The 27,515-nt window shown below is 39.5% G+C and overlaps 1 protein-coding gene across 1 annotated transcript in view; it reads right to left on the reverse strand.

The window, feature by feature from the left end:
* Window positions 1-167: 167 nt before the first annotated feature.
* LRRC36 (leucine rich repeat containing 36) overlaps window positions 168-27,515 on the reverse strand; it is a 48,113-nt gene continuing 20,765 nt past the window's right edge. The window contains exons 5-14 of the mRNA XM_041772810.1: window positions 26,861-26,949; window positions 19,240-19,367; window positions 17,997-18,042; window positions 14,049-14,489; window positions 11,832-12,121; window positions 9,037-9,202; window positions 7,723-7,868; window positions 6,811-6,934; window positions 3,800-3,914; window positions 168-2,348 (exon numbers count right to left, since the gene is read on the reverse strand). Coding sequence (XP_041628744.1) covers window positions 2,123-2,348; window positions 3,800-3,914; window positions 6,811-6,934; window positions 7,723-7,868; window positions 9,037-9,202; window positions 11,832-12,121; window positions 14,049-14,489; window positions 17,997-18,042; window positions 19,240-19,367; window positions 26,861-26,949 — 1,771 coding nt within the window. The 3' untranslated portion in view covers window positions 168-2,122. The remainder of the gene's footprint in view (window positions 2,349-3,799; window positions 3,915-6,810; window positions 6,935-7,722; window positions 7,869-9,036; window positions 9,203-11,831; window positions 12,122-14,048; window positions 14,490-17,996; window positions 18,043-19,239; window positions 19,368-26,860; window positions 26,950-27,515) is intronic.

Consider the following 27,515-nt stretch of genomic DNA (forward strand, 5'->3'; position numbering starts at 1 on the left):
CCTAGAGAGGTGCCTGGCCTGGGGCAGGGCCAGCCACTTTCAATGACAATAGAAAATAGGATGGAAGGTGACTAAGTCTGCTTTTCCTTAGAGGTACCCTAAGTAGTTCTGGGTATAGCATTATTAGATGTTCATAGGGCAAGGGGGGGAGGGCTGGGGTTGGAGAAAGAAGTTCATTATTTTTCCCTCAATGGTTTGCCCCCTAAGTTGGCCTGTGTACTCTGCTAGGACCTTGAAATATGACGACTTAGGGCTACGAGGCTACTGGCTAAGGCTACCCTACCTGTGCAAAGCTTACACTCTTTGAAGGCCTCTTAATGGGGCCAAGGCAGGCCTAGAAAAGTCAGGAGGGGGGCTGTTCCTACTATTTTCACAGAGCTCACTTGAGCTCCTACAGAGCCATGCAGCTCAAAGAAACTTAGGGCTCCTCTGTACATGCTTCTTTTGGGAACCCACATAAAATTCAGAGGTCTGTGGATTTTATTTATAACTTAGAAATGTGTGATCTTGGTTGTGATCTTCTTGTCTCATTATTTTGGCTATAGCTCTCCTTCCCTGCAGAGTACCTGGGTCAGGGGAGCAAATAAGTGTGTAATCTTTCCACCTGTCTCTTTCTCTGACAAGACCGACAAGACCCTGGAGATGAAGAGAAGCACAACATGGAGTTAGATTGACAGTCTTTTGCCCCCTACATGCTCTCCGGCAACATTAGCTGCCTGGGCTACTCTAAAGCAGAAACATACTTAGAGCCATTTTCATGACCTTTCCCATTGATTTTTTAAATGCTCAACCAGTCAGGATTCAAATAAAAATTATGCCTTAATTCTGAAATACAGGGTACTCATGTGTAAAATGAGCTCAAAGCTAACATTCAGAAGTTTCATCTCTGGTCTGGATCACACTAGTCTTTTCCCATATTTCTTCCTCCTCTTTGGTTCTCCCCTAACTCCACATGGTCCTCAACCCATTGCTCTTACAGAGAAAGCTTCTCAAACACAAATATCACTCCTTTGCCCTCTCAATCTAAAATCTTCAAGGAATGGTGTGACCTAGCTCCTATCATCTCCTCGCTCCTCAGTTCCCTGAATGGACCATGTTCCTTCCCATTGCCTCTGCCCTTGGCCCTATGCTTTGCCTGGTGACCTCCTATTCATTCTTCAGGTCTCAGTTGAAAAGTCCTTTCTTTAGGGGTGCCTGGCTTTCTCAGTTGGAAAGGCATGTGATTCTTGATCTTGGGGTCAAGAGCTTGAGCCCCACATTGGGTACAGAGATTCCTTAACATAAATAAAAATTAAAATAAAAAAAAAAGATAATTTCTTTAGCAGATTTTTCCTGACACCACACCTCGCAGGCTAGGATAGGTCCTCTGGTTGTATATTCTTCTACCATTATGACCCCATGACCCTCTAAGGGCTCCAGACTCTTCTACTCTGCATTCTTGGCCTGGGAGACTTCACACACCCCCTCTGTTACCATTTTAATTCTGGAAACTTCCACTAAAAAGTCCTCATTGGTGCCTTCTCCAATTCCCCAGAGTGGAAACTCCTTTCTTTGCCTCTCTTTCTCCCTGTCATTCTCTCCAGGGCATCTTTGGGCTTGTATTTAAACTTGTTAGGTACCAATATCAATCTTTGAACTCTATCACATGAGTTTTGCTTTTCTCTTCAACTCAATAGTTGGGCTGCTCCTAAGCTGACACCAGACAGTGTCACCTTTTTACTATGGTGGAAGGAAACTCAAAACATGTTTGATGAGCCAATCAGTATAAGGTCTCTAAAATTTTTCTAACACAAAACGCATCTGTCCACTGATGTTCTTTTTAAACCTTCTACTGCATAGTTTCAAGTTTCAAAAATCAGAAAAATGTCTGATTTTTTTCTCTTCAACATTTTCAGCCAAATGTTTCTATGTGATATGCCTAGAATTACATGCATTATTTCTGTGAGCAGGAAGAAAGAATGACTAGACAGGAGGAGATAAAAAGAGAAATAAAAAGGACCAATACAATGTAATCAGATTAAGATTTTTTTCTTAATCTTATAGGTGAATACCACCATACTAGTGGCAATGACACCGAGAGCCCCTGGGGCCAAGAGGGAAGCTGCAGAGAAGGTGCTCAGTGCTAGCTCCATAAACTAGCCTCTGGAACAGAGTCTGAGACACTCTGTATTAGATACTGACCCGTGTCATGTGCTACTGGTGAGGAGGAAGTCAGTGCGCTTTTCCCAAAGGGTGATGATCTCCCCGAATGATGACTCTTCTCAGGAGGCAAGAGTGCTTTCCCAGAATAACCTTTTTGCTCTTTATTCAGCTGCTGCAGCAAATACTCATTAGTTACCACCAGGGATCTGAGGCACAGGCAAAAAAAGATAGTCACGAAATCATAAAAGCAAAGCAGATGCTATTCAGACCTGAAATGTTTACTAAAGACAAATGTTAAATGAAGTAACATCTTTAAATAGAAAGAACTGACCGATTTATGAGTGGGTTATTTTAAAAGCAGGCTGACAGTTTCTTTCTTCATTACATTTCTGTTTGATAATGTTCCAGACTGACTGTAGCAGTAACATAGTTCACATTTTATATGATTGTTCTATTCTTTCCAAAGCACTTTCATGATGAGGTAAGTAGAAGTACTGGAAGATTGGCATCTGACCAAGCCTCCAATTTCTATCCCCAAATCTTAACCTCTACTTCATCTAATTTATCCTGCCTCTGCAATTAACTAATGGTGCTAGTCAGGACTGTATTCTTGGACTCTGTATTACCATATAATATTAAAAGCTATCAGAGGCTAGCCAAAACAAAACAAAACAAAACAAAACACATGGTTTGACAACACAAAGAATTATTTCAAGTTACTTTAAAATACAGCAATTTGTATATCACTTAAAGAGATATACCCTAATGTTCTTAAAATGTGGTCTCCAAATCAGCAACAACAGCATCACCTGGAAACTTATTAGAAGGGTAAATTCTCTGTCCCCATCAGGCCCGAGTCGAAACTCTGGGGAGTGGGGGCCCAGCAATCTGCATTTCAGTAAGTTTTTCAGGTGATTCTGATAACCCATTTTGAGGAGGATGACTTTATACCACTTCCTCTGCTTTTGTGTTTGAAATAATTATAACGAAAAGTCTACAATGGATCTGAGTCTAATTCTCTGAATATGGAGCTATCCTAATTCACTAGCTATTCAGGAAGTAAAGTTTAGGGATCAAGGTTTGGGGATGGAGTTCTTTAAACTTCACTGAAAGCCACAGTGAAGGTGTTTTGCAAATCAAAATGTCAAGAGCTTCTGTAAATGTACCAATACAATAGTCTTGGGGCCCCTTCTGATTTGTCTAGCTGGCATCCTGAGGGATGAATTATGTTCTTTGAAGAGGCTGATGCTGTTAAACTCCTCTGAAAAGAACAAATACATTGGACTTTCTATCATTCCCCCTAAGTGCTTAATGTGTCTTCTGAGATCATTAGGAGGCAGGCATTTTCCAGAAGAGCCAGAGAGATGATTTTAGGGGCATGTAGTGATCAAGTAAAGCTAGCTGACTCAAACAAGGGTCCTGTTGGATCCAGTGAGAAACTACTTATTGAGGTGTTGCAACCCACCAATGCCAGCAAAGACATTTAGTCCCTCATGTGTCCTGGAACACAGAAGGTTTACACATGGATACACCCAGATACATGAGGTTTATACACAAAATGAATGTGAAAAATATATAGATATTATCAAATAAGACAAAGCATATAAAAGAAAGTAAATATCTGCTCCAGAATCCAGCTAGATGGACTCTCTCCTACCTCTGACTTTCATGGAGAAGGGCCACTGTCTCCTCCAGCTTTTTCAGCTGGGCAAGCTCCTGATTCAGGCAAGCCACTTGCATGTTCAGCTGTTGGTTTTTGCGCAGAAGATCGTCTACAGAGGGTACAGTAGCCAGGTGTGAACAGGATTCCAAGTCACTATCTCTGAGCACAGTTTAAATAGTCAGGTGGCCATCTTAAAGAATTGGGCACCCCCCTGCCCCCACCTCCACACTGTATTCATCAGTCCTTCCCTTAGAGACAGCAAATATGAGGCTTAGCAACAGAGAGATCTGAATGAAAATTCAACCATTTAATATTTCACATTAGTTTATTTTTCTGAGTTTCACTAGAGCTAATAACCCTGCCCCACCATGGTTATGAGGATATAATCTTCATTTAGCATAATCAACTTATATTAGGTCTCTCTGTATTCTCCATTTTACTTTGTGAATGGCTGTCCTTTACTCTTTATAGAATCAGTGAAAACATCTAGAACTGCGTCAGGCACATAGTAATAACTCAGTGAGTGCTTGCAGAAACTGAATTTGTAGTCAAGACACTCATAGTGTCTAGCTCCCCAAATATATTACCAATGACTGCAATAATGAAGTAGGTAAAAGCACAGGAACTCTGGTCCTAAGTCAGTCAGTCTTCTAGAACAGTACTTCTTAAACTTTAATATGCTTATAAATCACCTGGGGATTTTGTTAAAAACAGATTGATTCAGTAGGTTTGAGGGAAGCCCAATATTCTACATGTCTAACAAGCTCCCAGGTGATGCTATCATTTCTGATCTATGGATCACTCTTTGAGTAGCAAGGTTATAGAATATGGAAAACAGAGCTGCAACAGCTGTATTAGCACTAAGCCAAAATACAGTACTGTACCTAATGGCTGATTGAAAGTTGACATGTAGCAAACAAACATCTATTTTCAGAGTAGGTAAGTGGAGATGCCTTGATTATTCAGGCTTGTGAGAATCAGATAGTGAGGAGTTCCAATTCTGGAAATTCAGTGCTGACTTCTAAATCAAATTCCTCATATAAATCCAAATGCTCATGATGTTTGCTTAGCGATGCTGAGCTAAATGTTTAAAGTTCAGGATAGATTTTATCTAAAATACTGGCCTAAACTATGTTAATAATAAAGTAGTACAAATCAAAATGTCAATGGGATACTATTTTTCACATCACAATAGAAAAAAAAATGTAAAAATACCAAAAACCAGTGTAGACAAGGATGGAGTGAAAAGGGCATTCAAATTTACTCACTGCTGGGATGTCTGGGTGGCTTAGCGGTTGGGCGGCTGCCTTCAGCTCAGGTCATGATCCCAGAGTTCCCGGATTGAGTCCCACATCGGGCTCCCTGTGGGGAGCCTGCTTCTCCCTCTGTGTGTGTCTCTGCCTCTCTCTGTGTCTCTCATGAATAAATAAATAAGAATCTTAAAAAAAAAAAAACCTCAAATATACTCACTGCTGATGTGAGTATAAATTTTAAAAACCTGGGCAGCCCTGGTGGCGCAGCGGTTTAGCGCCGCCTGCAGCCCAGGGTGTGATCCTGGAGACCCGGGATTGAGTCCCACATCGGGCTCCCTGTATGGAGCCTGCTTCTCCGTCTGCCTGTGTCTCTGCCTCTGCCTCTCTCTCTCTCTGTGTGTCCATGAATTAAAAAAAATAAAAATAAAAATAAATAAAAAATAAAAAAACCTTGCTTGGGAGTATTTTGACAATATGCAATAAAAACCTCAAAAATGTCCACATCTTTTGAGCCACTAAATTCTACATCTAGGAATGTCTCCTAGGAAAATAATCTAAAATTTATGTGCATAAACAGGTGTATTATTCATGATAATGAATATTAAGAGTCTCAGCTCCATTCAAAGGGAAGAGACAATTTCAGAGAAGCATTTCTACTTAGGGTCTTCACTCAAGCATTTCATTTCAAATTTTCTGAATATTTGTAAATTTTTAAAAATTATTCATATGATATTATAGGAAATGCCTTTACCATTAAATTAATAATATTAGGGTATTAAAACCAGATTGCTGATTGCCTAGGGTAGAAAGTAGGGGAAACTCACTGCACAAGGATCTGAGAAATGTTCAGTATTTTAACTGAGATGGAATTAAAAGAGTGTATATATTTGTCAAAACTCATCTAATTTAAAGTGTATGCATTTTGTTATATGTTATTTATTTTTAAAACATCAAGTCATAAATGTTATTTTTTAAAAGATTTTATTTATTTGAGAGGAGAGAAAAACGGGGAGAGAAGCAGAGGGAGAGGGACAAGCAGACTCTACACGGAGGGCAGAGCCTGATGCAAAGCTGGATCCCATAACCCAAAGACTATGACCTGAGCCAAAAAAAAAAGAATCAGACGCTTAACCGACTAAGCCATCCAGGCACTGCTAAAAGATTTTATTTTTAAGTAATCTCTAAACCTAACATGGGGCTGGGAGTCACAATCCTGAGATCAAGGGTAGCATGCTCCACAGACTGAGCCAGCCAGGCGTCCCTCTCAAATTTTAAGTTAAAAATATATGTATAGGGATATGGTGAAATAAAATATACCAAAAATAATAATGGCAGTATTACAGGATAATGGGATTATATTTTCCTTATATTTTCCCAACTATCTATAAACAATATGATCTTTTTTAAGTTTTAAGTAATCTTTACACCAAACGTGGGGCTCAAACTCACAACCCCAAGCTCAAGAGGCACACCTTTACTGACTGAGCCAGCTGGTGCCCACAGAACAAGATCTTCTGCAATAATCAGAAAGTGTCAGTCTCAAAAATAATGACAATAATAACATCTGTACCTGCTTTACACTGACAAAGAGCTTCAAACAGTAACTCAAGACATTTATATTACAACTCTCTGAGGCAAGATGATTATTTCTATATAGGAAGCCATGTGACCTCTAGATAATGAAGCTTATTAAATGGGTCATCTATAAACAGTTGTTTTGGGACATCCCACATGTTGCTTTCCTGAACTCACCATAAGTGTGTAACTGGTGCCCACTCATCACCAAGGTGGCAGCACCTTCCTCCAACTGTTGGATTTTTTCTGACAAAATGAGGTTTTCTTCTAGTACTCTGACCAGTTTTTGCTTCAAGCTTTCCTTTAGATGAAATGAGAAAACAAAATACAGGTATATTAAGAATTTGAGTGGAGTGCTTTTAGTGTCTGTGAAAGACACTTTCCTCTGTTTAGTGATAAAACGAGTGGAGGTCAGCATCTAACTTTCTCATTAGAATTTTAATTCATTGGTAAACATAGCACAAGTGCAGCAAACAAACATCACATGGAGATGCAATCTTTCCTGTGAGTTATCCACTACTCTTGAAGAACAAGTACTTCTTTTGACAGGTAGTACGCAATTCTGAATCACCTATCCAAAGTTTCTAGAAGCTCAAGTTGGTGTGTGAAAATCCTCTTAGGTTAAGAAAAGAGGGAAAAAGCCTAAGGATAGGAGTCCCTTCTTCCTTTTCTAAACTCAGCACCCTAATGCTCTAGGAATGGCCTCTGGTTCAGGGCTCTCTGTTCCATCAGAAGGGAGGAAAGCCAATCCCAGAGACATTGACCTCCTCTCATTAGAATTAAACCATAACCTTCCAAAATATGAACCTAAGTATTTTCATTCTAAGGTCATTTTTTTCTTTCTCCAAGTCTTTCTTTAGAATTTTTGGAATACGGGAAATATTAGGGTGTCATCCTTGCAGAACCTCCAAGTTGTCCTTATGCTGGCAAGTTTTGTGTTCCTAGTTTCCCTGACTTCTTTGTATTTTGGTTCCCAAACATCTAGGTTCATGGTGATGATGATCTTTATGGCACGAAGCTGTTCTAGTTTTGCTGCTCTATCCTTTTCTAATAAAGAAAGTTTAGGAAAGGAAGATGAGAGAGGCATACCATGTCATTGGGGACCACATGCCCAGCCTCCTTCAATTCCATCTCTCTTCTCCGGAAGGTCTTTGACATGTCTTCAGGATGTGAGTGACACCACTGCTGGGAAGGAGCAGGGACTACCAAAGTCAGAAGCAAATCTCGGGCAGGACCTGCCAAAAATTCAGGTAGGGCACACGAGCCAATCTTAAAAGCTAAAGCACAGAATTCCTAGTCAAAAACTACCAGCTCTGTAGGACAAATACAGTTATCTAATACCCCCTTTTTTACAAAATTTACTAAGTGGCTGTAAGAGGTATTTCATAATGGATAAGAAATTCTATCCCATCCCCTCTATGGAGAAATGACTATAGACCTTCATGAGTAGTCCCTCAATAGCCCTGTGCTATTCTCTAGTCACTGATGAGTGGCTCCTGAGGATAATTTCCTAAAAAATGAGAGACAAGAGTCAATGTGGGAAGGAAAGTAACTATGCTAAGACTTTTTCTCCTATGTGTCCCTTTAGAAATTCAAATTAGGGGGATCCCTGGGTGGCGCAGCGGTTTGGCGCCTGCCTTTGGCCCAGGGCGCGATCCTGGAGACCCGGGATCGAATCCCACGTCAGGCTCCCGGTGCATGGAGCCTGCTTCTCCCTCTGCCTGTGTCTCTGCCTCTCTCTCTCTCTCTGTGACTATCATAAAAAAAAAAAAAGAAATTCAAATTAAACAAAATTAAGCCCAAGCAATGTTAAAGTTTCTAGTTTTTCCTTTTTCCTAAACATTTACCACCACCAATATCTCCTTGAACTTTTTTTCCATTAAACAAATAATACTGTGGGGGCAACATTTACAGAACATTCTTTCCTCCAAATTCCTAAAAAAGAAGCCCTAAGAAGAGTCCAAATAATTTATTCATTCATTCAAATTTTTCAAATTATAACATTTCAATACGCATCTTAGAATTCTGATGATCAAACCCAATTTTTATTGTATTTATTATTGGCACTGTCCCAAGGGTCATAAAATCCCTCTGTAATCATTACCACCACCATGCTCTATTTTACATACCTCATCACTCTACGTATTACTTAAAGACTACCAAAAAAAGTCATTAAAGAGACAAAACAATTGGTATGGGAGGGAAGGATGTTGATAAAACAGGGAAGAAGATTATGAGAAAAATGCAGATTTGTCAGTTACTGTGCCACTGAAAGATTTTGTTAAGTGATCATGGGAACAATTTTTTCCCTACAAGTTAAAGGGGCTGAGTGGCTTTTATAGTAACACAGACTGGAAGCAAGGTCTGAGCCCTTCTCCAGGAGCGGAGAATGCATTCACTTACCGAGAAACTTCTTGTTAAGGAGGAGAGAGCCAGAGCCATTCCAGTGCTTATCCACAAGCTCCAAGAGCTGTCTGAGGACAGTGGCCACATGGGAGGTTCTGGCAGAAATCGGGGGACTGTGATTTCCTGGCAAACCATGCAAACTGCCCAGGTCACTAGAGAGAGGCTCAAGAAAAGAAAAAAAAAAAAAAAACCAAACACCAACCATTTGTCATTCTAACACAATATGGTAAGACTCTGGACATTTAAAGTGTTAACATTAAAAAAAAAAAAAGGCGGCTTCATCATTCAGTTTGGATTTGAATATTATGTCTAAGCAAATGTAGTAGTATATTCAAAGATAATTTCAAATATAATAGTATACTAATTTTTTGTAGAGATTAAAAAAAACATTAAATTAAGTTATATAGTATAAAAAGATTAAACTTGCAGAACATTTTAAAAACATATTACTGGGCAACCTGAGTGCCTCAGCAGTTTAGCGCTGCCTTCAGCCCAGGGCCTGATCCTGGAGACCTGGGAGGGAGTTCCACGTCACGCTCCCTGCATGGAGCCTGTTTCTCCCTCGGCCTGTGTCTCTGCCTCTCTTCCTCTCTGTGTCTCTCATGAATAAATAAATAAAAATAAAATCTTAAAAAAATATTATAGATCATAAAATGGGGAGTATTTTTTTTTAATTTTTAAAGTTTATTTTAAAAAAATAAAGTTTATTTAAGTCATCTTTACAATGAACATGATACTCAAAACTCATTCATGACCCTAAGATCAACAGGGCTCTACCAACTGAGCCAGCCAGCCTCCCAAAAATGGGGAGTATTTTATCTTATTTCATTTTATTTTAAAAGATTTATTTATTTTAGAGAGAGAGAGAGAGAGAGCATGAGGGGAGGGGCAGAGGGAGAAAAAGAGAGAATCTCAAGTAGACTGCACTGAGCATGGAACTTGATATAGGGCTTGATCCCATGACCTAAGACAAAATCAAGAAGCAGATGCTTAACTGACTTTGCCACTCAGGCCCCCCTGGTGAGTATTTAAAAAATTTTAACTCATAAGCTTATATTTAATATGCTAATATATATTTGTATACATTTATTTATATATTTATATATTATGTATAATATATACACTTATAAATATGTATTCAATTACAATATTAAATATGTGTTATCGGGATCCCTGGGTGGCGCAACGGTTTGGCGCCTGCCTTTGGCCCAGGGCGCGATCCTGGAGACCCGGAATCGAATCCCACATCAGGCTCCCGGTGCATGGAGCCTGCTTCTCCCTCTGCCTGTGTCTCTGCCTCTCTCTCTCTCTGTGACTATCATAAATAAATAAAAAAATTAAAAAATATATGTGTTATAGAACTTTTTAAAGATTTTATTTACTTATTTGAGAGACAGAGAACATGGGCAGAGGGCAGGGTCAGAGGGAGAGGGAGAAGCAGACTCCCCACTGAGCAGGAGCCAGACATGGAACTCAATCCCAGGACCCCAGGATCATGACCTGACCTATAGGTAGACGCTTAACTGACTGAGCCACCCAAGTGCCCCTATAACATTTTATTTTATTTTTAAAAATTTATTTTATTTATTTATTCATGAGAGACAGATGGGGGGAGGGAGAGACGGAGGCGGGGAGAGAGGGAGAGAGAGAGAATGGCAGAGACACAAGCAGAGAGGGAAGCAGGCTCCATGCAGGGAGCCTGATGTGGGACTCGATCCCTGGTTCTCAGGATAACGCCCTGGACTGAAGGTGGCCCTAAACCGCCACCCAGGCTGCTCCCCCTATAATATTTTATTTTTATTTTTTAAAGATTTTATTTATTTATTCATGAGCGACAGAGAGAGAGAGAGAGAGAGAGAGAGGCAGAGATGCAGGCAGAGGGAAAAGCAGGCTCCATGCAGGGAGCCCAATGCGGGACTCGATCCTGGGTCTCTAGAATCACACCCTGGGCCAAAGGCAGCACTAAACTGCTGAGCCAACCGGGCTTGCCCCAACCCCCATAACATTTTAAATGTTATAGGTTAAATGTTATTGTTGGACCCAGTACTTTTTTTTTTCAAAGTTTCTTTTTTTTTTTTTTTTATAAGATTTTATTTATTCATGAGAGACACACAGAGAGAGAGAAGCAGAGACACAGGCAGAGGGAGAAACAGGCTCCACACAGGGAGCCCGATGTGGGACTTGATCCGGGGTCTACAGGATCACGCCCTGGGGTGAAGGTGGCGCTAAACCACTAAGCCACCTGGGCTTCCTTGTTGGACCCAATACTAAAGTTACTTTTTATTTAGAAAGAATCTTATATAGAAAGATGTATAGGTAGACCTGTCCATTAAAATTCACAATTTTTTTATTCATTTATATATATATGTTCATTCATGACTGACTGAATTTAAAAAAAAACTGAATAATTTTAAGATTATAAACATCAGCGCTACAGAGTTCACTCTTCAGCCAATCCACAGCCCCTGGCAACTTCTGCATTTCCTACTGTGGTAAACTTTGTCTGCCACTTCTTATTATCAACATATGTCCCCACAATATTTATGCTCTGGAAGTAGATTAGGGAATGTTCTCAATGTGACAGAAATGAGAAAATGCAGCAGAAAGGGAAAGTCTTTCCCAAGGGCAGAAGAGTCACAGGCTTTGGCCTGGCCATATTAACCACTGGCCTCTAAAAATCCCTTTGAATTTGTAGTACCCTTGGTCAGAATCACTGCCATCCCCAACAAAACCCCACTGTGGTCTTGGATCTGATGTGTTTTTTGCACAAGCACAAACAAACCAGTACTTGCCTCGCTCCCTGTAGTATCTCTGAAACCAATCTTTGGATTCAGGGCAGCAAGTATATTGTCCTTCCGTTTGAATCCTCTCCTCGATGGACTTAATGATCTCTTGGTCAAATTCTCTCTATGTTCTGAGGTCCCAGTAGGCAACAGCAGTGTCCGTAGAGAGTCTCCCAGGGCAGGGTTGTTTGGGAAAGAACCATGTGCTGGAGTCAAATCACTGACACTGGTAGATAATTGTTGTTCTGCATTGACCAGTAGAGCAGGGTCACTGTTGAAATGGGTTGTGGCATACAGATCTGTGAAGGAAACAGGCTGGGAGATGACCCTGCCTTTCAACCCTCTCATGTCTCACTACCAACCTTACCCCACCTAGTCATAACAACCTCTTCTTACTATACACCCTCAATTCTCTGGATCCTTTCCCTTCCCCCACTCCACCTGACAAAATCATAACTGTCTAAATCCAACTGTCTACGGACTCCAAGCCTGCATGAGAGCAGTAGGAAGTGGCTGGAGAACATGCATCTTTTCTGTCTTTAAACTCATGGCCACTATCTTAATTGGGCCCTGTATTGCCCAGTTATAACTAATACACTAGTCGATTTACTGTTTTGTTCTCTGAGATGACCATTTGACATCTCTCTTCTCTTCAAACTTCCAACACCTGCTCCTTCTCATTCTCAGGTGCTGACCACTCTATTTTTCTAAGAAAAACAGATGCAATCAAATAAAACATCTACATGATCTTGCCACCAAATCTACCAACTCACCTGTTTTTGTATTTATAAATTCTCTGCCTTCCTTTTTTTTTTTTAAATTTTATTTATTTATGATAGGCACACAGTGAGAGAGAGAGAGAGAGAGAGAGAGAGAGAGAGAGGCAGAGACACAGGCAGAGAGAGAAGCAGGCTCCATGCACCGGGAGCCCGATGTGGGATTCGATCCTGGGTCTCCAGGATCGCGCCCTGGGCCAAAGGCAGGCGCTAAACCACTGCGCCACCCAGGGATCCCTCTGCCTTCCTTTTTAAATAAAAGATGAACTATCTGTGCTTCTAAGGCCAACTTCTCCACTGGTGGACAGGATTCTAACCTCTTGATTACCCAAGGATTTTTTTTTCCTTGTGATTGTTCCTTTTCTCTCCTACATCATTGGCGCTAGATCCCTCTACTGGATCATTTCCATCACAATTTCCTTGATCCCATCACCTCTCCATCTACAGTTCTCTTTCTCTACTTCCCTTCACTGCAAACCTCCTTGAAAGATTGTATATATTCTATGACTCTATTGCTTCTTCTCAATTCTTTCTTGAACTTACCTCAATATGTCTTTTATTAACCATGCATCTCTTAAAGCTACTTGCTAATGCACTGCCAAATACTATATATCATCAGAGAAGCTTTCCCTGATCATTCTAAAACATCACTTCCTCATTATTCTCTATACCCTTACATTATTTTTCTTCACAGTACTTATCATAACTTGACACATATTTATATGCTAACTTGTTTATCATGTCTTACCCCTTTATTTTTTAAAAGATTTTATTTATTTATTCATGAGAGACAGAGAGAGAGAGAGAGAGAAGCAGAGACATAGGCAGAGGGAGAAGCAGGCTCCATGCAGGGAGCCCGATATGGGACTCGATCCCGGGACCCCAGGATCACGCCCTGGGCCCAAGGCAGGCGCTAAACTGCTGAGCCACCCAGAGATCCCCTGTCTTACCCCTTTAGAATGGATGAAAATTGGGAATTTTTTATTGTGTAAAAGATAAATGGAACTTTAGTTTTGTTTGTTACTTTATCTGCAGAGCAGCATCTGGCAGATAGTAGGTATCCAATAAATTCTGTTGAATAAATTAATAAATAACTGAAGCATAGTCTCTATCATTTACATAGAAACTAGCTTTTTTGGAAAAAATAACTCAGAATAGAAGTGACTGTGATCAGAGAAGACTAGATGGTACTAGAAATATGTCCTGGCATGCTAGTTAGCTACAACAGCATATAGTTACGAAGCTCACATTTCCACAAATTTTCTTCAATATATCTATCATGTTAAACTCATGTCCTGAAGATTTGTGGAGGTTTCATTGGCTACTGATGCCCCAAAATAAAATTTAAGAATCACTAATGCAATTTAAGAAATGTTAATTCCAAAATTTCCAGTTATACCTCTATCTTCATGACTAGAAAAAGGCCTATAAACTGACAAGAAGCTATTACCTGAACTAAGCTTCAAAAGCCTTCCAGTGCTGGAGTCAGGATTTGACAGAGAAGTCAGTAAGTCTCCACAGGAATGGGATGTGGTGGCCTTCGTGTCATTTGAAGGCTTTATGCTATATTCTCTGTAATTCTTGCTTCTCTGAGGCCTTTTACCAAGACTTCCGTGCAGGCATAGATTTTGAGAATAATGACTATCATAATTTTCTAGACCAACATCTGAAGGTAACTGATAGGGATGGATCTGGCTAGAATCACCCACATCCAGACGTTTACCCAATGAGACATCATGGGTAAGCTGATAAGTATCGGGTTTTAGTATCAAGTCCTTTTCTGGAGAAGAACCTGAAGACTTATTGTCCAAAAAAGACAGTCGGTACCCTTCTCTAGTCATCTTCTCTGGGGATCGGACTGTGGACTGATGAGGAGAGTAGCGTCTGAATTCTAACCACCACCGAGGGAAAAAGAAAACACAAAATACAATGAGAATTCTTGGCTCAGTTAGGGTACCTCAGTTCACTGGGCATACCACTGTCTATCAGAAAAAGTTCTCAGGAAGAGATGGTTTATAATTTTGATAAACAGTAGCATAAAATGATAAAAGGACTTTTACATGGAACAGTAAAACATATTGGACACTGTGTAAACAAAGAATCTCTAACATTCTGGAAATAAATTTCATGTCAACATAATCCCCTAGGAATTTCCTCCTAAAACTGTAGTAGCAGAGTTTTCTAGATGTTGTTTTCATATAGAAATTTTGGTGTACTCCATATGACAGTAGTTGTGATGTTATGTCTTCAGTCCATAGACAATAGTTGGCAGGTCTATAATTTCATAGACTCCTCACAATAAAGCTAGGCCCACCCCTACTCCCAAACTCTACTCAGAGGCTCTAAGTTCAAACACTGGAAATGGATATCCTAAGCCAATTAAATGGCAGGGAATCCAAAATCTATGAAAATCCCTAATGAGCTATAAAGCATTTCTTTCCAACAGCTATCTGTCATCTCTAAAGAGTGTCAGAGTGGAGTAAGGAGAAATTTTAGTCTTAGTGCTCTTTGGAATTTTCAGAGTTTCACGTGCTTAAAGGTCTTCCTTAGAAAGCAAAAAATACTATACCTGACTTAGTCACTTTACCTTAAAAAAAGTAGAATCAGGCACTTTTTATCTCTATAGGACCTATAGAATATCAACATTTTACCCAGGGCCAGCCTATACAATGGAGAAAATGATGCAGAACAACTTTTTTATGTAACAAAAAGAATTTAATAACAGATGCTGAAATTAGGTAATTCAGAGTGTGTCTCCTATTGAAGACATTAAAAAAGTGGGATGATACAAGTTCTTAAAAGCATCAAAGAACTTGTTAGCTAGTGAGGAATTTCTAGGCCAAAATCTAGGAAACAGCAAGGACTCACATAGGTAAGTCTAGCAGTGAAAGTCACTTTTACTTTTAGGAATTTTGGGGTAATAGGGACAGAAGTTCAAGTTTAGCAACTATGCAAAGTGAGGACTATAAAAAACCATCCCTACCCCCACCCCTCCACATACACTTTAAGATGGAATCCCCGAGCAGAATGCAACCTTCAGAGTAAAGGTAAACTGGAAATAAGCCAGCCGTTGTATGGACTGGTAATCCAGGTTTGCATCATCTGAGTGGATCTGGGGAATCCTAAACTTTGAGCTTAAAGTGATCCCAGAATGATAGTGTCCCAGGTACCTGGTAGAAACAAATGAAAATATGATCTGGAAAAAATTATTTTATGTAAGACTTTAAATAATTCCTATAAGTGGTTTTTCAAATACATAGCAAGTATCTAAAGCAAAGGAACAAAAAAGGAAATGAGACAACATAAATAAGTATGAGTAGAAAAAAATTAGACAATAAATTTCAGATATTGGAATTAACAGATACAGCCTATGCAACATCTATGTTTACTATGTTTATTTTATTTATTTATTTATTTTTAAAAAGATTTTATTTATTTATTCATAGAGACACAAAGAGAGAGGCAGAGACACAGGCAGAGGGAGAAGCAGGCTCCATGCAGGGAGCCTGATGCAGGACTCGATCCCAGGTCTCCAGGATCACACCCCGGGCTGCAGGCAGCGCTAAACTGCTGCCCCACCAGGGTTGCCCCATTTACTATGTTTAAAGAAATATAAAACAAGCTGGAAACTTTTTATTAAAATTGACCCAGAAGACTTAAAAAAATAAAACTTATAGAACTGAGAAATAAGACTAGTGAAATTAAGAATTCAGCAGACAAACTTAACAACAGATTAGACACAGCTGAAGAAAATATTAGTGAACTGAAACATGGGTCAGAAGGAATTATACAGAATGCAGAACAGACCCCCAAAAAAGAAATATGAAAAATATAAAAGAATAAGAGACAAAGAGAAAGAAGACAAAGTAAAAATCTCTACCATATTTTTATTTAATCAAGAGTCCCAGAAGGACAGAGAGGAAGAATGGGACACAAATAATATTTGAAGTACTTCCCAGAATTAATGAGACACAATTTACAGATTTCAGTGTAATAAATGCCAAGCAGGATAAATAAAAAGAAATCCACATATCATATTGAAACTGAAGAAAACCAAAGACAATTGGAAAATCTTAAAAGCAGTCAGAATAAAAAATAAAGATTGTCTTTGCAGGAGTAACAGACATCCAGCTGACTTCTCAAAAGCAAAAACAAAAGAATACAGTGGAATACCTTCAGTGTTCTAAAGGAAATAACTGCCAACCTAGAAATTTATACCTGGCCAAAATACTCTTTAAGAATAATGGTGGGGGGATCCCTGGGTGGCTCAGCGGTTTAGCGCCTGCCTTTGGCCCAGGGCGCAGTCCTGGAGTCCCGGGATTGAGTCCCACGTTGGGCTCCAGCATGGGGCCTGCTTCTCCCTCCTCCTGTGTCTCTGCCTCTCTCTCTCTCTCTCTATGACTATCATAAATCAATTAATCAATCAATCAATCAATCTTAAAAAAAAAAGAGTAACGGTGGAATAGAGACATTTTCACACAAACAAAAACTGAAAGAATTCAACAGAGCAAACCCACACTAAATTAAATTCTAAAAGACACACTATAAGCTAGGTAAATTAAATTCTAAAAGACACACTATAAGCTAGCTAGATCTTGGAAGGGAAATCTAGGATGAAAAAAAGAACAAAGTGGTAAATACTTTGTTTAATAAGGATAATTTTTTTAAGATTTTATTTATTTATTCATGAGAGACACAGAGAGAGAGAGAGGCAGAGACACAGGCAGAGGGAGAAGCAGGCTCATGCAGGGAGCCCGACGCAGGACTCGGTCCCGTCTCCAGGATCACGCCCTGGGCCGAAGGCGGCGCCAAACCACTGAGCCACCCAGGCTGCCCAATAAAGATAAATAGATGAACACTGTACAAAAACAATTTCATGTAGGTTAAAAAATATAGAGAATTAAAATCCATAATAATAATAATAATATATAAATTGGGAGAGACTAAAAGGAGTAAAGTACTTTAAGGTCTTAAAATTTTCTAAGAGGAGAGTTAAAGTATTGATTAATTTGTAATTATATAAATTAAGAGCACATATTGTAGTTTGGGGAATAATAATAAAAGTATTGAAATGGTGTATAACTTATAAATAAACCAGTAGAGAGAAAAAATGGATGAATAAAAACATAATAAATTCAAAAGACGGCAAGAAAGGTAAGAAAAAGAAACAAGGAGTAGCCAGCCAGTACAAAAAGTCAAGAACAAATGAAGTCAGAATATCCACTCTTCAACCAGAAAGGCCTCACAGATCAAGCATCCAGGGCAGCCCCCAACTAAAGCAGAAAGAGTTCGTTGACTATGTAGAGCCCCAGGGCTGAGACATCTTCTCCCAAATCTCATCGCATCTAGGTTTCTTTAATTAATGTGGAGAAAAATACTCCCTGAACAAAATATTTACCATCTTCCTGGTGATTGTCACTTGGGATCTCCCTTCTTGCCACTTCCTGCAACAAAAAAAGTTTGAATGTTTGGGAAAAGAGAGTTACTAGACATCCATATGTGACCTTACTAGACATTTCCTTTAAAACAAATACTAAGATAGTTTAAAATGGTAATTGAGCTAGTTCTAAGTTACCTAAAGAGAATCTTCAAAAACAAAGGAACCAACTAAATGCTAATCTGTCTTTTTAAAAGTTGAAGGTATTACAAACTCAAACTGAAAAAACCCATACTTTTTACTAGTACAATGTTGATTATCCAAATGTGGATTAATCAAAGCTCTCACTTCTTTTTTCCCTTCTTTTGGCTATTTTAAGCAATTTCATTGCTCATAATTTATCAAAGAAAATGCATACAAAAGGAGAAGTTAAAGCAGTCAATTCTCTTTCCTACATCATATTCACTCATACAAATGAGTCTTATATAATGGTTGTATCCCCCTCCCACCAATTTTTTTCACCAAAAATTTAGTCTTAATTTTTGCCTCATTTTACACAATCCCTACCTCCCCACAACTTCTATGCCATCTTTACCCCTTAACTTTTCTCCTTTTATGTTCCAATGGAGAGACAGCTTTGGGAAAGCCACCCTTGAGATGTTAAGATTCAGTAATTAAAAGTAAGAGTTAGGGGCGCTTGGGTGGCTCAGTTGGTTGAGCATCTGGCTCTTGGTTTTGGCTTAGGTCATATCGGGTCCTGCATGGAGCTCCATGCTCTGCAGGGAGTCTGCTTCCCCTCACTCTCTTCTCCCATTCATTCTTTCTCTTTCTCTCTTAAATAGATAGATAGATAGATAGATAGATAGATAGATAGATAGATAGATTAAAGAAAAAGTCAGAGGTAGAAAATGTAAGAAGTCATGTAACAAGGGATGGAGACATTTGGTAGAGAGAAGAAATTTTAAAACCAGCCAAAACCTCTAACTGTTGTATTCCTGTTTGAGAGCCAAAACATGTGGCATAAAATGTGCTAAAGTTGTATGTATAAATATGCTACTTTCAATAATGGGATAGTAGGGGAGAGGGAAAAGGGAGATTGCAACTAATGGAGAAGATCCTCTGCATCCTGTCTGTTCTTCTTTCCTTTTAAAGGGTCTAAAATGTGTTCATCAAACAAGTCCTCCTAGATCTCATAAATAATTGAAAGTCCAATGAATTGTTAGTAGTAATCATTGACTAGTCAACAGGAAAGTGAATACATTACCTGTGTTCCCAGTGGGAAAGTGTCTAATTTCTGATCTGGTATAGCATTGTCCTGGGTTGCAGAAGTACTTGTTAGGGAATCCTTTATTTCCCGGTTAGGGAAGGGAATAAAAAGTCCTTTGTTTGAGTCTGTGTTAAAAGAAAAGGCACACAATGAAGCACTGACCAGACTTCCACAGCAACATGTCTATGGAAAGATACTGGAAGGGAAGTCACAAGATTGAGAGCTAGTTCTGGTGCTACCAGTTGGAAACCATGTGAACTCAGGCAAACTGCTTAATCTCTCTGATTTTTCCGTTATAAAACAGTGATGATAAGACCTAAACCGCCTATCTCTTAGGGTTGAGGTAAGGTTAAAACAAGGTAATTGGAAGTGCCTGGCTGGCTTAGTCAGTGGAGCACGCAACTCTTGATCTTGGGGTTGTAATTTCAAGCCTCACACTGGGTAGAGATTAATTAAAAATAAAATCTTTAAAACAAACAGATAAACAAAACTATATCCTCGTCCTGGCCATCCTAGAAACTATTATCAAAGAGAGCCAGTTGGGATTTTTATTAGATTGGAACACTTGTACAGAAGTTTTAGTACATATATTTTTTTAAGATTTATTTATTTGAGAAAGAGAGAGAGCGCACGTGTGACCAGGGGGAGGGATAAAGGGAGGGAGAATCTCAAGCAGACTCTGCACTGAGCTTAGAGCCCAACATGGGACTCCATCTCAGGAACTTGAGGTCATGACCTGAGCTGAAACCAAGAGTCAGTTGCTCAACTGATTGAGCTGCCCAGGCACCCAGTACATTCTCGATCAGTTCTTGATCAACTTGTTAATCATAGAGTTCTGGGATCTGGAGTCTTGGGGGGAACTTGGATGAAAATAAGAGTTTCCTGTTTAGGAAAGTTTTTTCTCCTAACAGGATTATGTAAGAATTAAGATAGTTTCAAAAACCTGGGCCTTAGTCAAACAATGTGCTCTTCTGCTAGTTCTCATCTGTAGGCTCTGGCAACAGAAAGCTCCTGTAAGCCAGGGAAACTGAGAATATGCAGTGAATAAAGCCAGCTTTTTGAAAATCCAGCTCCTCATTCCTTTTGGGGTTCTAAAATGCTTCCTATTTCTGAGTTGCCTTCTGGGACTGGAATTTCCTATTACTTCAATATAAAATGCTCTTCTACCATTGTATTTGACGCAACTACTTTTAAGCCTTCAAAGTTTATGTTCTCTGGCCCCTATTGCACTAGTAACACAGAAGAGAACAAAACAAAGCAAAGTAAAGCAGAAATTACTGGTCTTACCCTGATTCTTAGTAGAATATGAGAATGGTAAGTAAGCTGCAATTTTGGGTACAGGCCTTCTCTTACCTTAATCCTACAGAACAATACTTAGACTTCCCAGATGTCCAAGACCCTGCTCCATCTTGGTTTTCCTTCTACTGTACTTATATTCTTTTGGAGATTCACAGGTTCTTTCAAATTCCCCAATGTCCATATTCTTTGCTGAATGCTATCATACCTTCTCTTTATCACCTAAATCTGGATGACCCAAAATCTAAATCTTAAGTCTGATCTCTCTTTTGATGTCCACACCTAAGTTTCTTGAACTGCCTCCAAGGAGTGCCCCTGTCCTAGACAAGAAAAACATCAGTTTTTTCTAAACCAAACTCATTATCTTCACATCCAGGCCTACTTCTACTGAGGCTCCCCACCTTCCACTCAAAACTACATCTCAGCACTGGCATTACTATTCAACCAATCCCTCAAGACAGAAACAAGTTCTTTGACTCTTACTCATCTCAAACTTCAATCAATTACCAAGGGCTATAGAATCATTTTTTGGAGGGGGGGAGGAATCTTTAACTTTATTCATATACCATACAATTAACCCTTTTACTGTGTACAATTCAGTGGTTTTCAGTACATTCACAAAGTTGTCAACCATCACCACCATCTATTTTATCTGAAAAGAAACTCAATTAGCTGTCACTTTCAATTCTCTCTTCCCTGCCAGCACCTGGCAACCATCAATATACTTTCTTTTTTTAAAATTTTTATTTATTTATGATAGTCACACAGAGAGAGAGAGAGAGAGGCAGAGACATAGGCAGAGGGAGAAGCAGGCTCCATGCACCGGGAGCCCAACGTGGGATTTTGATCCCGGGTCTCCAGGATCACGCCCTGGGCCAAAGGCAGGCGCTAAACCACTGCGTCACCCAGGGATCCCTCAATATACTTTCTGTATGGATTTTCCTATTCCGAACATTTCATATAAATGGAATAATATGATATTTGGCTTTTTGTGTCTAGCTCCTATTACTTAGCATGATGTTTTCAAGATATATATTGTAGATGTATCAGTACTTCATTCTTTTCTTATGGCTGAGTAATGTGCCTTATATAGATATATCATATTTTGTTTATCCATTCATCAGCTGATAGACTTTGGGGCTATTGTAGATAATGCTTTCATTCCTGTACAAGGGTGATTGTGATGAATTTTTCTTTGTTATTTTATTTTAAAAAATATTTTAAGTAATCTCTATACCCAATGTGTGGCTTGAACTCACAATCCTGAGACCAAGAGTCACATGTTCTACCCAATGAGCCGGCCAGATGCCTGCCCCCCTTTGCTGTTTTAAAATAAGATACCAATTAGATCTATGTATTTTAGGTGTAATTCTATTAAAAGGTAAAACGAATTGGCTAAAAAGAGTTATGACCCCCTTCAACTCAGAGTTTATATGTGCTATATGCATGTAAATCATCTTTTGTTCTCCGGTAATCTGACATTCTACTCAACATAAACCTTCTATCCAAACCACCTGATTACTCAACTGTCTATGACCTGCTATACTCATTGATCCTTTCACACAGATATTCAAACCAATCTCACTAACCTCCCAGGCTATCCCAGGGCTCCCCTGTCTTTAACAGTTAAGGACTTTGTTTCCACATCTGCCACAAAACCTTTTCACATATGCTTTTAGCACAGTCCGAGCTTCTATAACATGTGCCCATCTACATCAGTGTTTCTCAAACTCATTATTCTCACAAATTCTGAGAATATGAATCCAGTTTGAGCGATTTCAACTTAAGGAGCTCAGTATATAAAAAGATATTTTAAAAAGCAGATTGTATTGGGTGACAGTTTGGCAGTTTCTTACAAAATTAAACACTTGGTATTTGCCTGAAGGAGTTGAAAACGTATGTCTACACACACTGCACATGGATGTTTATAGCAGCTTTTTTCAAAATTGCAAAACTTAGAAGCAACCAAGATATCCTTCAGTAGGTGAATGGATAAATAAACTGTGGTACACCCAGACAACAGAATATTATTCAGCACTAGAAACAAAGGAGCTATCAAGTCATGAAAAGACATAAAGGAATCTTAAAGGGATATTACTAAGTAAAGAAGACAATCTAAAAGGCTATATATTTAATAATTACAACTATACACCATCCTGGAAAAAGTAAAACTATGGAGACAGGGGAAGATGGCAGAGTAAGAAGCACCCTGTATCTGTCTTCCACCTAGGCAAACAATTATATCCGCAGAATCTGTCTAATGTAACTATTTTGGAATTCTGGAGTCTATTGAATGGCTCGCATTTCCCGGGGTGCGGGGGGGGGGGAGACCTGGAAGCTAAATTGAAGTTAACTTCAGTCAATTTCAGCTCTTGGCAGTATCAGTAGCAGCTACACATGTCCCACCCCTCACGCAAAAGAATGAAGGGGGACCCTTACCTAGTCATCCCTTCTCCCCTCTAGCCCCTGGAAACCACTGATATATTTACTAACTCCATAGATTTGGGGTTTTTTTTCCTCAATTATTTTTATTGTGGCAAAATACACATAACACAAAATTTATTAACTTAACCATTTTAAGTGTACAGTTCAGCAGTATTAAATGCATTCATAATGTTGTGCAACCATCATCACCATCATCTCTGGAACTCTTTTCATCTTATAAAACTGACACTATATCCATTAAATGCTAATGCCTTACTTCCTCCTCCCTGCAGCCGCTGGCAACCACCATTCTATTTTCTGTCTCTATGGTTTTGACTGCTTTAAGTACCTCGTATAGGTGGAATCATTCAGTGTTTATCTTTTTGTGACTGGCTAATTTTGTTTAGCATAATATCCTTAAGTTTCACTAATGTTGTAGCATATGTCAGAATTCTCTTCTTTTTTTTTTTTTTAAGTTTTTAAAAATTTATTTATGATAGTCACACACACAGAGAGAGAGAGGCAGAGACACAGGCAGAGGGAGAAGCAGGCTCCATGCACCCGGAGCGCGACGTGGGATTCAATCCCGGGTCCCCAGGATCGCGCCCTGGGCCAAAGGCAGGCGCCAAATCACTGAGCCACCCAGGGATCCCTTCTTCTTCTTCTTTTTTTTAATAGATTTTATTTATTTATTCGAGAAACAGATAGGCAGAGACACAGGCAGAGGGAGAAGCAGGCTCCATGCAGGAAGCCTGACATGGGACTCGATCCCTGGTCTCCAGGATCACACCCTGGGCTGAAGGTGGCGCTAAGCCGCTGAGCCACCCCGGCTGCCCTCTTCTTTTTAAATAGTGAATAATAGGGATCCCTGGGTGGCGCAGCGGTTTGGCGCCTGCCTTTGGCCCGGGGCGCGATCCTGGAGACCCGGGATCGAATCCCACGTCAGGCTCCCGGTGCATGGAGCCTGCTTCTCCCTCTGCCTATGTCTCTGCCTCTCTCTCTCTCTCTGTATGACTATCATAAATAAAAAAACAAAAAAAGTGAATAATATTCCATTGTTTGTATATATCGCACATTCCTTATCCATTCATCTGTTCATGGACACTTGGATTGCTTCCATGTTTTAGCTACTGTGAATAATGCTGCTATGAACATAGGTATACAAACACCTCTTTAAGACCCTGCTTTCACTTCTTTGAGGATAGGCCCAAGTGGAATTACTGCTTTACAGGGTAATTTTATTTTTATTTTTTTCAGAAACTGCCATACTGTTGTCCATAGTATCTGTACCATTTTATATTCTCAGCAAACAGTGGGACCAGTAGTTCCAATTTTTCCACATCCTTGCCAACATGTGTTATTTTCTGTTTTTTTAATAGTAGCCATGCTAATAGGTATCATTGTAAATGACTGGTTGGAAAGCACTGTTTGGAACAACTGAGCTAGTGGGAATTGTTCTCCAAAAAGCTTTCTCCTAGCCTGTAGCACAACCATTTGAACATGGCATAACCACTTTAGTCATATTGGATTACCAACAGTGCTTATAGGCAACACTTCCCAGGGGTCTAGCACAAACATAATTTTCAGTGGAAAGCAAAGCTCTTTAACGTTTCAAAGTAGCAAGATCAATTTTATATTAAAAAAAAAATCCAGGCAACAGCTGGAGCTTTCAAGAACCTTTAAAATGCCCTGTGTCTAGTAAAGCTAATTGTTCTCAGTAGAGAATATACACCTTAAAAAAAAAAAAGATTGGAACCCTGGGTGGCTCAGCGGTTTAGCACCTGCCTTTGGCCCGGGGCGTGATCCTGGAGTCCCGGGATCAGGTCCCACATCGGGCTTCCTGCATGGAGCCTGCTTCTCCCTCTGCCTGTGTCTCTGCCTCTCTCTCTGTCTTTCATGAATAAATAAATAAATAAAATCTTAAAAAAAAAGATTGATTGACTGATTGATTGATTTGAGAGACAGAGTGGGCTCAGGAGTGTGAGGACAGGCAGGGGCAGAGAATCTTTTAGCAGGTCCCTGCTGAGAACAGAGCCTGATGCCCCATAAGATCATGATCTGAGCCAAAACCAGGAGTCCCACACGCTTAACTGAATTACCCAGATGCCCTAAAACTATGCACTTTAAGACAATTCATGGAGGGAATTTTTATGTGTGCTAATGATGTAATATGACATAAATGAAGTTTAATTCAGCTTGTCTAAAAAGAGGCAGTCAAATTATACTTCATTATATCTTCATGATTCTGGAAATGGATATATGAATGTTTTTACCTAGATAAAATACAGGAAGGCTGTATACCAAATTATTAATTAGGATTGTCTCTAGGGTACAGGCTGATGAGTGATTAAAATGCTGTTCTTCATGCTTTTTAGTATTTTCCAAAATTATCACAACAGAATTTCATCAGGGGCATCTGGGTGGCTTAGTAGATTAAGTGCTGACTTTTGGTTTTAGTTCAGATCATGATCTCAGGGTCATGAGATTGAGCCCCATGATGGGCTTCAGGTTCAGCAAGGTGTCAGCTTAAGGTTCTCTTTCCTTCTCCCTCCCTTCTGTCCCTCTCACCATGTGTGCGTGCTCTCTCTCTCTCAAATAAATAAAATCTTAAAAAATAGAATAGCATCAAATTTTATCTATTTAAAATATGTATTTATTCATTTTAGAGAGCAAGCACAAGCAGGGAGGACATGGGCAAAGGGAGAATCCTAAGTAGACTTCCCACTGTATTTTTATTTATTTTTAAAATATTTTATTTATTTATTGTGTGAGCAGGGGTAGGGGCTAAGGGAGACAGAGAATCTCATGCAGACTCCTCACTGAGCACAGAGCCTGATATGGGGCTCAGTCCCACAACCCTGAGACCACAACCTGAGCTGAAATCAAGAGTCAGACACTTAACTGACTGAGCTAACTGGGTGCCTCAGAATTTCATCAAATTTTAAATATGAAAAATGCTATTTAAAATGAAATAAAGCAATCCATGCTCCATAATGTATGTGCACTGAGATTTCCAAGAAAGAATAATAAAAATCATACTTCACAATGGCTTATTTTACCATGAAATCATGTGAAACTGACTTATCAATAAATGTCCACATGGATAGATAAGTAGTAAGGAAAACAAAATATGATATAAACTGGAAATTCTTAATGTCTAAGCTACACAGCCCATCTTTAAAAGTAATTGCTGGGATTTTAGGGATTAATTTTTTTCAGGGATTAATTTTTAGAGATTATAAATAATTTGGTATATCCTTCAAAGGGACAAAGGCCTCTACAGAATAAAGTTTTCTCACCTAAAAGGTCATCTGATGAGTGCCAGGTTAATCCATAAGGGTCCACTGCATGTCATTTCTTTTATGGAAAGCTATCTAGTTGCCTGTGTCATGATCATTAATGTGACATAACCACTTTAATCCTATTAGGTTACCAACAGTGCTTATAGGCAACACTCACCAGGAATATAGCACAAACACAAGAGATTCTGCAGCTGCAAAGGTTCAAGGTGGAGAAACACAGAAGGCCCAGGGTCTGAGCTGCACTGATGCAGATGAATCATGAGTCTCTGGCTAATTAATCAATCACCCTAGCAATGCTCAGGGGCCATAGGGACTGGCAATGCAATTTTCAGAATGTACTAAATGATGTAAATGGATGTAAATGAAATTGAATTCTGAGTACAGCTTGTACTTGATGGGTTCTGGCTTAGGCCTACTCAATAAATAGGGCTTTTTCTGGTAGTGAGAGGAAGGAGGAAAAACACAGTCAGTAAATCTTGTGCTTCTTCAAGTTGATTACTTCTCAACTATATTGTCTTTGTCCTACCCAGGGTTGGCCACAAAAGCTGAAATAACTAATGTTTTAAGCATTTTGTGATCAAAGAGAGAAAACTTACCAGTTTCAATTCTGTTATCAACATTGGCATTGATTTTTGATGTAGAGCTCTCGTCTGTCACACAGTTTTTCATTGTCTTCTCCCTAGAGCTGCCACAAAGAATAATTTATTTAAAACTCAAAAAAAAAAAAAAAGCTGGAAAGGTTTCTGAGATCACTCAGTAAATGCATTTGGAAAACATTAACTCGTGGTAATCAGATTTCTTTTAAATGTTCTAGAAATGTTCACAAATATTTCAGTTAAGCCCATTTTTCAAAACCATAATATTACTGGGAATAGTGAGAGAGGAGAACACTATAGTTCAGCTTTTATTTATTTTTTTTTAAAGATTTTACTTATTTATTCTTGAGAGACAGAGAGAAAGAGAGAGAGAGAGGCAGAGACACAAGCAGAGGGAGAAACAGGCTCCATGCAGGGAGCCCGACGTGGGCCCCGATCCCGGCACGCCAGGATCACACCATGGGCCGAAGGCAGGTGCCAAACCGCTGAACCACCAAGGGATCCCCCTAGTTCAGCTTTTAAGGTATGAAAGTCGGGCAGCCCTGATGGCCCAGCGGTTTGGCGTTGCCTTCAGCCCGGGATATGATCCTGGAGACCCGGGATCGAGTCCCACGTTCAAGCTCCCTGCATGGAGCCTGCTTCTCCCTCTGCCTGT

Source organism: Vulpes lagopus, chromosome 10 (assembly GCF_018345385.1).
Source record: "Vulpes lagopus strain Blue_001 chromosome 10, ASM1834538v1, whole genome shotgun sequence".
NCBI classification, from domain to species: Eukaryota; Metazoa; Chordata; class Mammalia; order Carnivora; family Canidae; genus Vulpes; species Vulpes lagopus.